The sequence below is a fragment of the Nesoenas mayeri genome (assembly GCF_963082525.1).
Source record: "Nesoenas mayeri genome assembly, chromosome: 3".
Taxonomy (NCBI): domain Eukaryota; kingdom Metazoa; phylum Chordata; class Aves; order Columbiformes; family Columbidae; genus Nesoenas; species Nesoenas mayeri.
Genome location: NC_137544.1, coordinates 40,475,963 through 40,490,697, shown reverse-complemented (window position 1 = coordinate 40,490,697; position 14,735 = coordinate 40,475,963). Strand labels below are relative to the sequence as shown.

Here is a 14,735-nt window from a genome sequence, read left to right as displayed (position 1 = left end):
CAGCTTTCCAACAAGAGAAACCTCTTTGCTTCACAGAGCAGGTGGGAAGATTTTGTCTGAGAAGCAGCCGTGGCTGTTGCAGACAAGTAAATCCAAGGTGCCAGGTAGCCCTGGGGGGTCACTGATGGTCAGTCCCTAATGGCTGTGAGGCTAAGATATTAAACAAAGAATTGTGTCTTAGCTGAAGCATAGCTTTCTTCTGTAATTATTGTTGATTTTGTAGCATATGGGGGAAGAATTAGCAACTAATTTCTCATTATTTGAAGGCTGGTTTATGTTGGGCTGGTAGGTGTTATTCTGTGTCTTTGTGCTGTCAGTAAAGTTGACTGCTCTTGGTTTGAAACCCTTTCCTGGAACATATGAGACTTTGGAGCAGCTGTTTGAATAAAATGGGAGCTTCATCTGGGAAGAGCTGTTCTATTAAATTAGCAGCTGTAAATGACACACCACAGTGGATGGGAGTAAATTTATTTTGTGCTGGCTTTCTTCCCTTTCTTCCCCATATTTTCTAGTACCCCAGCAGACCTTCAGTAGCAAAACAAGTTTTGGATCTTAGTTTGCTTGAGGGATATCAAATGAGTTCGCATTTTACTCAGGTTGACAATAACAAGGATTATGGCTACAACATCAGAGTGCTGCCTCACCAGTTATACCCTCCTCCATACCTCCCATCATTGCTTAAGTTCTGTACCTTGATTTACAATGTAGGCTCCCTTTATAGGAAAAAAAAGTGCTCCTGGTGAGTGCTCTCTTGCCCTAATGAACTGAAATATTAAAATGGAGATGATAAAATATAATTTGAGTTACTTCAAGCTTTGCCATGAGATATACTTTGGTGGAACAGCATCTGTATTTATCACCTTTAGATTTGCAGGTACAGAGCTCCAAGTAATGTTTGGCTATTTTTTTTAGTGTTACTCATGAAGGTAATGGAAATGGAGATTTTATACACCTGTCCTTGTGGTGTTAACAATATTACCTAAAGAACTATACTGGATCAAAATAAGTAGATTTAAAATAGATTAGAACAAAACAATTTATTTGAATTACTTGTAATATTAAAGAAAAATCACCATGGTAATTTGGCAAGATAGCACAAAAGGGGGAAAAATGAATCAAAAACATATTTTTGAACGGTTCATTCCATCTATGATCTGTAACAGATCAGTGGCAAGTCATCACACCTTGATAAGTGATCCATGCAACAGCCTGTCTTGGTATTGTTTTCAATTCTAAGTTTCTTGGCAAGGGCAATGATATATGTGAAAAACAAATAAGGATTCATAGTTCTCTGAGTTTTGAACAATAGAATTATTCCAGTACTAGGCTGAAAAGAAAATAAAAGTGACAAATTTAAATTTGTGAAGAAAAGTGGGAAAATAATTTAGTTGTATTCCTCCAATGAGTAATTTTAATTATGATGGTTATTCCTGCATACTCTCTTTTCTAAAGAGCTATAAACTTTTAAAAATCCTTTTTAAAAGCACTGTTTTCATACTGCTAAAAATTTCATTGCCGGAATATTCTGCCTCTTATATTTATGTGCTGTATAAGTTGAAGGGATGGTTATTAAATGTCGTCACAAGACTCTTATTGGAAAAAACGATAAGGAATTGTGGGCTGGTATAAGAGCCGAAACCTGCCACCTGTGGTACGCTGTGCAGGAGAAATAATGGCTTTCAGTCATGTAAACTAGTCACAGACGTTCACATCTTTTGAACTCTAATAAGAAATGCACACATTTTAAATAGTAAGTGACTAAGCATATAAATGTCTTGATCAAGTCATCAGAAAATAAATGAAAAGAACTTTTTGTTTACGTTTTGATATTTCTTTCTGAAATCTCTATTTTACCCTCTGCATCTTTGCTTTGTAATGTTCCCTGCTGAGAAGGACAGACTGGAAACTCAGTGGGAATCCTTGCCTTTTAAGTTGCTCTTTGCTTTGCAGAGGGCTGCGTGCTGGAATGCCCCGTGTATTTGTCCAGTGTTTTGCTCAGTGTGACAGGAACATGACTATTCAAGAAAGGCAGGAAGCTATTATTTGGTAATTTTAGCTACATTTCAACTGCAAGTACTGAAAAAGCAGACAGAAGTTTAAATATATGTCTTAAGGTACGCATATACAAATGAATTCAGCTTTTGTGCTCTTTGTCTTCTGTTAGGAAATTCTGAAACAATCTTGAATGAGGGTGTGAAAGGATAACTCTGAGTTGCATTTGTCACAGCTATGAATTCACGGCTCATGTTTTTCCAAAGTGTTTCTCCAAAACTGTTTCTTTCTTTCTTCTTTTCTGAGTAGAATGTGTAACAGCTGCTGTGATAGAATCAAACTATAGTATGTTTTACAAGCTGGGCTAGACTTTCTTCTAATGCAAACTCGTGCCCCATTGTCGAAGTCAAAGAATACATGCTTTGCATGCTAATTTTCTCTGCCAGATGATTTAGCTGCCATCCAGTGTTTTTTCAGCATGACAAACGCTAAATGTTATGGCTATTTCTGTCCTTTAAGCATGTTTTTTTTTCTTTAGAAAGTTAGTGTATTGATAGGGAGTAACAGAGGGCCAGAATTTCCTATCATTTTATACTGTTATGAGCCAGTGTTGATTTACCTAATTCATCAACTTGAATCTACTGTTATCTTAAGTATTACCACCATTTTTTTTCCCTCTTATTTGCATACAATTAATCAGATTAATAAGAATCATGTTGCTGTAGCTACACTGTGGGTCCAGCCCAAAGGCTATTGAAGTCAAAGCCACTTCTCGTTGACTTCAGTGAGATTTGGATAAAGCTCACTGTTTTCATGCTCTTTCCAACACTGCAATATGAGGCAACTGAAATAACTGTTCCAAATATCAGTGTCTTTGGATACTTTGCATTTCTGTTCTGAGAAAACATCCGAGCAAATATGAATATAACCAAAGTAAATTCTCTCCCTCTGAATTCAGAATGACTATTTAACCAGCTTTAATATTTTGATACTCAGTACTAAGTTTCACCCACTGTCCCCTTTTCTTTGTATAAAGGTGATGGCTTAAGAAGGTTAGATTTTTTGTTAGGATTGGAAAAAGAGAATAAAATAGTGTGGTTGAAAAAGCCTCTGCTTTATGAGAAAGTTCTAGAGGACTTCTGTGTTCTGTTTTTCATGTTGACAGTGTTTGCAAGTTTGCCCATAACCTCAGTGCTGAAATGGAGTCTTAATCTGTTTCCAGGTTTAGCACTGTCTGATCCCCAGTTCTCTCTTCCTTGTCTCCTACAGCTCTCATAGTTCATCCATTCTTAAGCTGGCTGTCTAGGTTGCAGTTATGTGCTTGTAAGAATCATTATAGGTGTGTTTTATGGGTGTTTGTGCTTCTGGAACTGTGGCAGTAGCTGATCAAATTGTTTCTAAACATAGGATTTGGAACACAACTTTTTTTTTACTTCCATGGGTTTCCAGAACACAAACCAAAGTTTCAAGTGATCTTACATACATATTTCCAATTATCTACCTTTTACTTTCCCTTGAAAGTTCTAGTAAATTAATTTCAGCCTGGTTGTCTTTCCCAGTGGAACTGGAAAAAACAGTTGTGCAGCTTATACTGTCCGCCCTCCTCCTCTTTCTGCTTGTTCCTTACCAGCGTCATCTGTCCAACAACTGTTTCACACCTCATTCTTTCCTTCGGTTCAGGGTTCATTGGTGGGTTACAGCTTCTTTGGGTTTCTCAGATCAGGGAATAGTAACTTCTGCTCTGTTAATTCTGATGCAACTAGTTCAGATACTAGAAACACTTCAGTGGCCTTGAAGCAGAGCTGCTCCAGACTATTTTTCCCTTGTTTAGGCCTATTACAGGCATCCAGCCTTCTCACACCATGATTGTACTATTCTTTGTTAAAAAAAAAAAAAAGATGCTTTTCTATTTCTGTGGCCCTCTGTTTTAAAATATTATGCTGCCAACTGCTGAGGTATTTGTAATGTATGCTTGAACTCATAAAAATGCCATGAAATCATTAACAGCATCAACTGAAGAAAAATAAATTGTGTTTTCTTTTGGCTTGCACCAACATAACAGAATGGATAATTTAGAAGTTTACAGGAATGTGTACCTCGTGTGACAGAGTTAAAAAAAATATCAAAATCGCCCCTGCAAATCTAAACATTAATTTGTTTTGTTCTGCCTTAGCTTGTGGCCGTGGGTTCTACAAATCCTCTTCACAAGATCTGCAGTGCTCCCGCTGCCCTACTCACAGCTTCTCTGACAAGGAAGGATCTTCAAGATGTGATTGTGAAGATAGCTATTATAGAGCACCTTCTGATCCACCATATGTCGCATGCACAAGTGAGTCAGTCATGAATTTCATAGTAAGGGATGTTGCTTAACCAACCAGGTGCAGCCACTTGTAGCTAGTAGTTTCAGCTGGCTTTTCCTGTATTTGAAAAGTACATTTACAACAGTAAATGAAACTGAAAGGCAGAGGGGAAAAAAGGTTGTCAGTGAATACAGAATCAGCACAAATACAATTTTCGTATTTGTTTGATATAACATTGGAAAACGTTACATGTTGGGTAAGTGTGTAACTCATTGTGATAGAATACAGGCATAATTTTCCCATGGCTGTAAAATTGTTGAAGACAATGTGCTTTATGTGATGTAATACCAAAATGAGTAACAAGAAAAAAGAAAAGTAACCTGTGCAAATCTGAGCTTTGATTGAACCGTAATTGGATCTGTCTTAACCCTCTAAGTGCAAATGGACTAGCCTATGCAGATGGGTGGTTCAAATAGTGGAAGTCTCCTAAATCCAAAGCAGCACCAAATATCTCTGTAAATCATATCAGAGCTGATAATAAAGGACTAGATGCAGTTGATGCAGTATATTGAGAAGAGATGAACAAATCCCATACTTGGGAAAACTATAAAAGACAACCTTTAAGGTACATTAACCAATCCTTTTAATTGCACAGAAGAGAAATGGCTAAAGTCAGTTGCAGTAAATATACAGACAATTGTTATTGTGATGCCTTGATGGGAAATAAATAAAGCTCTTGCCAAGTGAGTTCAAGGAAGCTTTTATGCAGCTTGTAGTAAAAATAATGAAACGTTTATGTGAAGAAACTATTCAACTATTTTCTGTCTCAGTAATTAAAAAACTAGCCACACGTCTTGTTGTGATTCTGTACAATTACCTTGGATCTTTTGTGTGTTACATAGGACCTCCATCTGCACCACAGAACCTCATTTTCAATATCAACCAGACTACCGTGAGTTTGGAGTGGAGTCCTCCTGCTGACAACGGGGGAAGAAATGATGTAACCTACCGCATTTTGTGCAAGAGGTGCAGCTGGGAGCAGGGCGAATGTGTTCCCTGTGGGAGTAACATTGGATATATGCCCCAGCAAACTGGATTAGTAGATAACTATGTCACTGTCATGGACCTGCTAGCTCACGCTAACTACACGTTTGAAGTTGAAGCTGTGAACGGGGTTTCTGACTTGAGTCGTTCCCAGAGGCTTTTTGCAGCTGTCAGTGTTACCACCGGTCAAGCAGGTAAGTTTTCATCACTTATGAATCTCAACAATGTGAGACTGAGAGAAACTGGGAACGTGCAAAGTACAGATGCAGTAAATCAGAAGCATGTTTGGTGTGTTTTGGCTCATTAATCTTTTCACCTTTCCGAGTAGTTAATTTGAGTTTACACTATTTCACGATAACCTGTCCTGTGTCTTGGCCTCAGGATTGCTTTCAGAAAGCATACATGAAAGCATTATTAAATAGATTTTCTTTATTCTACAACTTTTTTTTTTTGGTCTTCTTGCGTCACTGTAGGTAATTCTCTAGTATTTGAAGATAAAAAAAGTAGACGTGGCAGTCTTATGCAGGTTTCCCTTCTGAATTTTTTAAACCCATATGGGAGTCCTCGGTCACCGAGAGATGATTTGGATATCTGATGGTGTTTTCAGTGTTCATGTTTTGCCTCGGGATAATGTTTCTAATTTATCTTATATTTCCAGATATTTGTTTATGAAATTCAGTGAGAATGTGATGATTATTCTTCGTTTCTTCTACTTATCATAACCTAACAGGTGAAATGTCAGGGAAAATAAAATCAAACTAGCACATCGCCCCAGGGCAAAAAAGGACTTTAGCTGTCTGCATGCTGAGAGAAAAAAAAATAATTCTCTGTTTCAGGTTTCTGAAAAGATGAGTTGCTTGTTGATAAAAATTATAGGCCTCTGAATCTACAGTAGTGCACTGTGGACTTTAAGAGAGCATAGTAAAACTAAACTTCTATACATTGAACAAAAAATCATAAAGTGAACATTGTTTGCAAGACCTGTCTTCTGAAGAAATGCCTTAAATGAAAATATAAGGTGAATAACTGATGCTTGCTGTGAGAACAGCTAACCAGTGTTTTAAAGGATATTTCATACTTACATCTTGGAAGAAATTTTAAAGATTGTGATCAAGCTATTATTTTTTAGTGCAGTAGAAGTGGTCCCCTACAGTAATGCTTTGAACTGAGGACAAACTCACCGTACAGGGGCAATGAAGAAATAGGAAAAACTGTAGTTCTTTTGCACTTTAAAGATGGTCATCTCAATTTAAAAAAAAAAAGGACAAAAAAAGCCTTCCCTCCCTCCCTCCCAACCTAGTATGGTTAATATAGTTGTTAAAGTTAGGCTGAAATATTTATGGGATATTCAATTTCCCTGTAGTGCTTTCCCGGATACCAAATGCACATTTTGTATTATTTTAGAACCAACCCTATGACTGAAAGGATTAATCTCTGTGCTTGGTCAGTTCTTGGAGTTTATGATGAGATTTTGAGCACAGAGAACTTACCCTGAATCTATTTTTGCGCCACAGATTGTATTATTTTGACACCTTGATTTTTCATCTTTAAAATAATTCTCTATAATTCGAACATGCACAGGTGGACAGTCTTCTGCTCTCGGTAGATGTCTGTAGATGTCAGTAGAATTTGGACTCTTTTCCTATTAGTTAAATCAAATTTGCTTTACTTTATATGCTTTGATGGTTCAGTGGCACACAAGGTAAAGAAAGAGACAATAAAATTTGGTGACTAATATCACACCTCAGGAGGATGAAAAAGCCTTAATAGAAGTTTCTTGTGTTACTCCCAAGATAATTCATTATAGTTCATTTTCTTGTGTTTACATAGTCATAGACTGATCAGGTTTTCAGGCCAGAAAACATAACGTGGTTATCTTGTTACCTTACAAGTAACACAAGTTAAATTATTTGGATATATATTAGAGACAACATCCAAACTTGACCTAGTGATTTCAAGTAATGGGAAAATGTTCACCCTCCTAGATAAATTCTATAAGAGCATGCAGTAGGAAGCAGGAGACCTGACTCTGTTCCTTCCCTGCTCTCCAGTTTGCTGGGGGATTATGCACAGGTGAGTATTTCCCAGTGCTACAGAATCTGACAGTGTCACTGTTGAGAGAAAGGGTACCTGGACAACTGAAGCTTTGTCTGTTTAGCACTTCTGAATATCAGGTTTTAAAGGCTTCCAGTTGGACATCTAAAAGGAAACATGGGAGACAGATTTGGGGAAAAGAAAAAATAGATTTAAACTTTCTTTGTTGCAGTTTTCTCTCTCTGTAACGTGGAAGCAACCCTTACCTTTCCTTATGAAACTCTTCAAGATTTTCTGGTTAAAAGTGCCATATAACTGCAGCCTTTTTTTTCACCCAAATTACAAAATTTGTGTTAAAGAAAACACAATATTTCAGAACAAATGCATTCACCAAAAGGAAAGACCTCTTTTACATTATATTTGCAACAGCATGTTTTGGATCCTAATACTGATTTCTTTGATTTCTCAAGGAGGAAAATATTTTAGGTGGAACAGATTGATTACTATAATTGAACAGAAAGAGACTGGTTGCTCAAAAGAAACTGTTATGCTTCTATGCTCCTATTTTATTTTACCATGGAGAGAAGGAAAATGTAGGATTTATTTATAGCCAAGTAAACTAGGATTCATGCAGGTCTCATTTGTTACTGTGTGACTGTTCTATACTTTCAGCAAAAATGACTTTTTCTGTGTTCATATTGCTTTTTATGTGTGTAAATGTGTCTAACTAAACCTTCTTCACATGTTATTATGCTAGCACAATAGGTTGCTATATATAATTACTGGGTTCACCAGTTGCACAGAGGTTTGCAGTGAGATATTCCCTTTGTAGTTTTGGTTTAATTGAATTGATCTTTTGTGGCCATATTCACAAAATTCAAATCATTGTGTAATGATAACAGGAAATTATTGATAAAAGAATGGGGTTATGGAATACATTCACTGTTTCTTCACCCACATATAAGAAGCTTCTGATGAGACAAAGAGAGCATGTCACAGAAAAGAACCAGGTGGTTGATAAAAACCTATTTATATTTGTGGAAATAATACAATAAAATGACTGCAAATGGGGAGGTAGCATTTCACATTGCTCACATATATACACGACACATTGCTATTCATTCCTTGTTTAAAAGTCTTTGTGGCTAGGCTATCAGTTGTCATATGGCATATTTTTTATGCTGCAGCCAAGAACCATGAGGCCTTTTGTTTTGCTTTGTTTTTTTTGGTTTTTTGTTTTTTTGACAAAAGCATGAAAGAACTGAGCCAGAAACAGAGGTAAAAGATTAAGTACACTAAGTCCCTCAGGAGTAAACCATCTTGTTTCATATCTTGCCCATCCAGCATCATATAAAGAATACAGGATGTCATCTCAGTATTGCAATCCGATCTACGTGAATCCATGCATCCTTCTAGAATTCAGATTTAAATGTGATTAAGCCCCAGTTACAATAGGTGAATGTACTGAAGAGCTGCAGCTGGCAAACAGCTGACAAGCACTACCTTTGTAAGCTTATTGAATGGTTGTTTACCAAAGATAAAATTTACCACTTCCCTAATAAGATATTCACCTTTCGGTGATACTGATAGTTCCTTTTGATCCATCAAATTCCTTTCTAAATTTTACATTTTTTCCATGCAACACCCAAAAGGTTAATGGCATCAGGTAGGATTCACAGCAGATGAATATTTTCAGGTTTTATCATTTATGCACTTCCAAACCTTTAAAAAAATAAGTGTTTCAATAACAATTGTATAATTTTTCTTTTGACAATTTTGCAAAAATACTATGTTTTTAAAACTATCTTTCTACATCCTTTCCTTTGAATTTTAACTGACTCTACAATGTACCAGTCCGTGGTAAAGGGTGATATTTGCCTACCCTAGCCTGACTTTGAGAATAGATAGGTTGGATGAAACCCAACATTTTATCAAGGTTTGAGAAAATGTAAGTATCTGTCCTGAGACAGTTTGAGCTGTCTTTATAGTAACTGGAAAGAAAAAAATAATATCCAAGGGGACACTCATCATGTCATATTACTATAACCAAACATGACAAACAAAAGTTAAACTGTAATGCCAATACCTATTCCTAAATGTACTCTCTGTTCTTATGCAGGGAACACTTGCTAATGCTCACTGCTTCTTCATAGCAAGAGAAAGGTGCCCCACAGCACTCTTAGGTCATGCTGCGCCTTCAGATGCACTTAATGCTGACAACTTGAAGTGGTTAAAAAACCCTGATTCAGCTCCATAATCAAGGCTTACTCTTGAAAAATGTTTTTTTACCAACAATTTATTTTATATATGTTGATATGCTTTTCCTTTTTTTTTTTTTTTGCATCTTAGAGTTCAATTTTCAGACCTTTCCCTACATAAAACAGATTCCAAAATTCACATTAAAAAAAAAAAAAAGGAAAAAAACCCAGAGAACTGAATTTTTCAACATTGCATTATCCCAGCAACTTGAACAGAAAAAAACATTACATGCTATAAAATCATGACTATTAGCCATAGTACCATTGATTTACACGGCAAGAAGAAATGATTGAATGCATAAAGGAAATAAGCCATCCCTTTTGTATAAGTGTGTGATGGGTTCTGCCTTTCATAGGTACTTGGAAGTCTTTCTAAACAGGGGAGGCAGTTTATATTCTCCCCACTCTATGTTCTCCTTTGGTGTTGCTGCTCATAATTTTTCTCTTCTTTGCTTCTCTTTGCATTTTCCCCAGCTCTCAATTATCTCTACACATTTTTTAAAATCTCCTCTTTCATAGTCTCTGCATTATTGACCATCTATTTTTTTCCTGTTCCCTGTCAATCTCACTTAAGCCTGACTTTTCTTCATCAGTGACCTGCTTTCCAGAAGAGGCAACAATCAAGAAAATTCGTGCCCATGGCTTTCCCAGTCACTTTGACATCACTGTTCTAGTCCTATGCCCACTTTTCTCCTTTCCTCAGACTATTTTGGTGTCTTCCCATTCTGCCGCCAAGTTGTTTTTATCTAACTTTATGTACCCCTTCCATCCAATGTTCGCTTCTGGTGATACAGGACAGCTTATTACAAATAGCTTCAGTGTTCAACTGAACATTGCTTCTATGTTTTCCTATTTCAATGGACTCCCTTTAGCTTCAGGTTTTATTTGATATTTCCTGCTTGTAACTTTACTTTTTGGGCCATACTTCATCTTCTAGCCTTCAAATGGAGATCACCTTTCCCACATGGATAAGACTACATCTGTGTATTTATTTAAAAACAGTGCTTCATGTAAAAAGAATTCCAAGTATAAAAATAATGTTTTTATTTTCTTTTTAACAAGCATGTTCCACCGTTTGAGCTGGGATGATTACTTTATAGAAAAAGTCGCTTTTCCAAACTAATATTCCCTAACTGCTTTCATTAAGCTGTGCTTTTTAGAAACATATATATTACGATGACTGTATTTTGGCTAACCATTTCCTTGGTTTATTTAATGTGAGCCACAAAGATGTTACTGCATATTATTAATAATATTTAAGATATATTTTAATCTGCTTTAACTTTTTTCTAGACCAGTAGGCAGACAGCATAGTTCTGTAAGCATTCTGCACTCCATGGCCACCAACTAAAAAGGGTAAAATTGGAGTGGAAATTAATTACATGTGGTAGTTATTATTATTCTAGTTTTTAATGTTTTTTAGTGCATGTAAAAACTGGATTGGGTTACTTCGGTGAAGCTAAAACTGCCTATAGATCTGCAATCACATTACCCTGGACTAATATCACATATTTTGACAGGAGATGGTAAATCAATTTATGCCTGAATTAAACTTGTGGATAAAAACTTGATAAGAATTCCAGTCTCTGTATAGCAAATACCATCAGATCAGGGAAAGCAGTTTGTTCATTCCCTGATTGTATCAGGTCATATTTCATGTAGTGAAGTCCACAAGGTTACAGAGATACTGTAGAATTGCTATGTTGGGGCACTACTTTAAGATTACTAAATTTTTTTATTTTTTTTTTTAGGATTTTCACAAAGAAGGTATCATATATAAGTTATAATATGGTATGGTGTGATATTTGACAGTTTTGATAATATTTTATATACATATACAGAATATATATATCTAAATACATTTGAAATGGAAAGCAATATGTTTTATAAGAAAACTTACCACAAAATAGCCAGTTGATAGTAGTTCATTTTTTTCTAATATCTAGTTCTAGTTTGTTGTTATATTTTTCACTGAAAGATAAGAGAGGAAGCAAGAAAGATGTTAGCTGTGTTGCTTAGGGTCTGATCCTGCACCGCTGAAGTCAATGGAAGTTTTGTCATTGACTTCAATAGGAGCAGGATTTGAACCTTATGCTCTATCAGAATATCAGAACACACAGGAACCAAAGCAGTGGGCACCCTGTCATCCTGAAAGGGAAAATTAACTTCATATCAATTTTGATTATGACTGTAGCTGGTGTTTGTGCATCAGTTTGTGTCTGAATGTCATTTGAATTTTTATTAATTTTTAGTATACTAAATATATGATTTTTTTTTTTTCCAAATGAGTATCAGAACTCTTGCCTGTCCACCTTTACCATAAAAGCTTTTTAGAGATAGATGTAATTGTTTTTGCTAAGAAATTAAGTTTTTCTCATAGAGACTATGTGAATTTTACCCTATTTAGACATAAAAGTAGTGGGAAGCTACATTCTAGTGTAGCTACAAAAAGACAAAGCAAAGCTTAAGCGTCATAGAACCAAAGTTATGAATTAGAAATGGTCAGATTAAGCTTTATTTACATTAAATGCATTACAGCCCACTTTTCCATGTACTGAGCTATTGAAATAGCAGGTAAAGTCACCACAGTCAAATGTACACAACTAAAGCATAATTTCACCAACTATGGAACAAAAAATCTATATACCTGAGGAAGAAAATGAGTGGCATAAAGTACAATTTAGCCAAAGAAAGGAGAGATTTGCTTGCTAATATGACACAAAGGACTAGGAGCCACTTTTTCTTCTAATGTTACAAACACAGGCCAGATATATCCTTGGTATTTATGAATTACACCAGTTGTCTTCTTAAAAGTAGTGAGGAGAAATTAATTCTGACCTTAAAAAAAAAAAAAAAAAGTGTTAACATCACATTTTCTATGACCAGTCCCAGAAAGGTCTGTAAAATAAAAGAGCTCTACTTGTTATGCCTGCTGGGTGGGATTTTAGCCCCTCATAAATATGCTTGGCTTCTTCTTTCACTTTATCCATAGTTAGATTATTTCTCATGACCATAAGTCCTTTTGAACAGAGTAGAAACTGAACAGTGCTCTTTGAGCTCTATTACACTCTTTAGGGACTCTCACGCATAGTTCTGTGAAGACCTGGCCAGCTTCAAGAACTTTCAAGATACTTGCAGTACAAAGGCAAGAAATCACTTAATACATTTATACATGGTGATACACAGCTTAATGTAGCTAATTAACTCATATGTAAAGAAAGAACAAATCTATAGTGCCTAGTTCTGCACTTGGGTCACAACAACCCCATGCAACACTACAGGCTCAGGGAAGAGTGGCTGGAAAACTGCCTAGCAGAGAGGGATCTGGGGGTGTCAATCGACATCTGGCTGAATATGAGCCAGCAGTGTGCCCAGGTGGCCAAGAAGACCAGCAGCATCCTGGCTTGTATCGGAAATAGTGTGGCCAGCAGGACTAGGGAAGTGATCATCCACCTATACTCGGCACTGGTGAGGCCCCACCTTGAATCGTGTGTTCAGTTTTGGGGCCCTCACTGTAGGAAAGACATTGAGATACTAGAATGTTCAGAGGAGGGTGACAAAGCTGGTGAGGGGTCTGGAGCACAAGTCTTACAAGAAGCAAGTAAGGGAACTGGGGCTGTTTAGCCTGGAGAAAAGGAGGCTGAGGGGAGACATTTTGTCTTTCTACAACTACCTGAAAGGAGGTTGTAGCATGGAGGGTATTGGTCTCTTCCAAGTACCAAGTGATAGGACAAGAGGAAATGGCCTCAAGTTGCACCAGGGGAGGTTCAGATTGGATATTAAGAAAAATTTCTTTACAGAAAGGGTTGTCAAACACTGGAACCAGCTGCCCAGGGAAGTTGTGGAGTCACCATACCTGAAGGTGTTTAAAAGATGTGTAGATGAGGTTCTTAGGGACATGATTTAATGCCAGAGTTAGGTTAGGTTGAACTCCATGAACTTAAAGGTCTTTTCCAACCAAAGTGATTGTGTGATTCTGTACCTTTACTTGTTATTTGTTGAATAATTTTGCCACATGTATCATTCTCTTACCAAGATAATTTCATTATGATGATTATGAAATGTGGGCAAATATTTGTGCAGAAACTTTAGAACTTTCATAGGAAACTTTCTTAGGCAAAATACTGTTGTAGCTATATTGAGACCCAAGAGTAAAAGAGAAATACAGTGGAGAAACTGGCAAAAAGAAAGGCCTATTCTGATTCTGTCATAAAACGGCTCAATGACTTCTTTTGCTTGTTTGTTTAGCTTCCTGTTTCTTATTAGTAGCTAATAGCAACACATAGCTGGTGTCCTGAAAGCACAGGGAAGATTTGGGTTTCAGTATTTACAAAACAGATTTGAACTCCTTCAGTGAACAAAACTGTGAAATATTGCTATCGGTACGACAGAATAATACATGTTGTTTGAATTAATCTAGCCAAAACACACTGTGCTCATGAATTCTGAGATCTTACTTCAGTACAGTGTAATTTATTATTAAGAGGTTTTATTTGTTTGCTATTTTGCCTAAAAAAACAACACTTAAAGAAAGAGAGTTTGATAATATTTGTAGCATTAGCAGTTTTGTCCCTGAATTTCCTAATATTTGGTAGTTTGTTTCAGACCTTTTGAAGAATTCAAGTCCCATTGCCATTAGAACAGACGAAACCCTCTAAAAGCACAAATGTTTCTTTGATGAGAAATGAACATCACTACTGAAAGGCACTATTGCAAATGCATGAGTGACATCAGATCTGAAATCCTAGTTGAGGTTGTATGTAGTAAATTAAAAAATTCTTTAACATCTCTTTAGAGTGAAGCATTTGATGACAGTATGGCCTAGAGCCAGCCTACTGTAACGACTTCTGTGGGAATCTTTAAAAGGGAGAAGATGATAGCTTGTACACGGAGAGCTAAGAAAGTTTCTCCATTAAGCTTAAATGATAGAATCAGTGTGCAACTTCTGGATAGAAGAGATTGCTCACACTAGTCCCTGTTTAATAGCTGGAAGATTTTTGTGGTGAGTCTATCACAGCTAGTGTAGTTAGTATGCCAAAAATGTACTGCAGGAAGGGACAAAGAATGTCTTGAATCAAGAGCTTTCTTAAAGCAAGGTTCAATCCAC

The 14,735-nt window shown here is 36.4% G+C and overlaps 1 protein-coding gene across 4 annotated transcripts in view; it reads left to right on the top strand.

Moving 5' to 3' along the window:
• EPHA7 (EPH receptor A7) overlaps window positions 1–14,735 on the top strand; it is a gene marked incomplete at both ends in the record, with an annotated part of 159,046 nt that overhangs the window by 49,053 nt on the left and 95,258 nt on the right. For all 4 annotated transcript variants that reach the window (XM_080341817.1, XM_080341814.1, XM_080341816.1 and 1 more), the window contains 2 exons: window positions 4,166–4,321; window positions 5,195–5,530. In XM_080341817.1, the coding sequence (XP_080197943.1) occupies window positions 4,166–4,321; window positions 5,195–5,530 (492 nt within the window). The remainder of the gene's footprint in view (window positions 1–4,165; window positions 4,322–5,194; window positions 5,531–14,735) is intronic.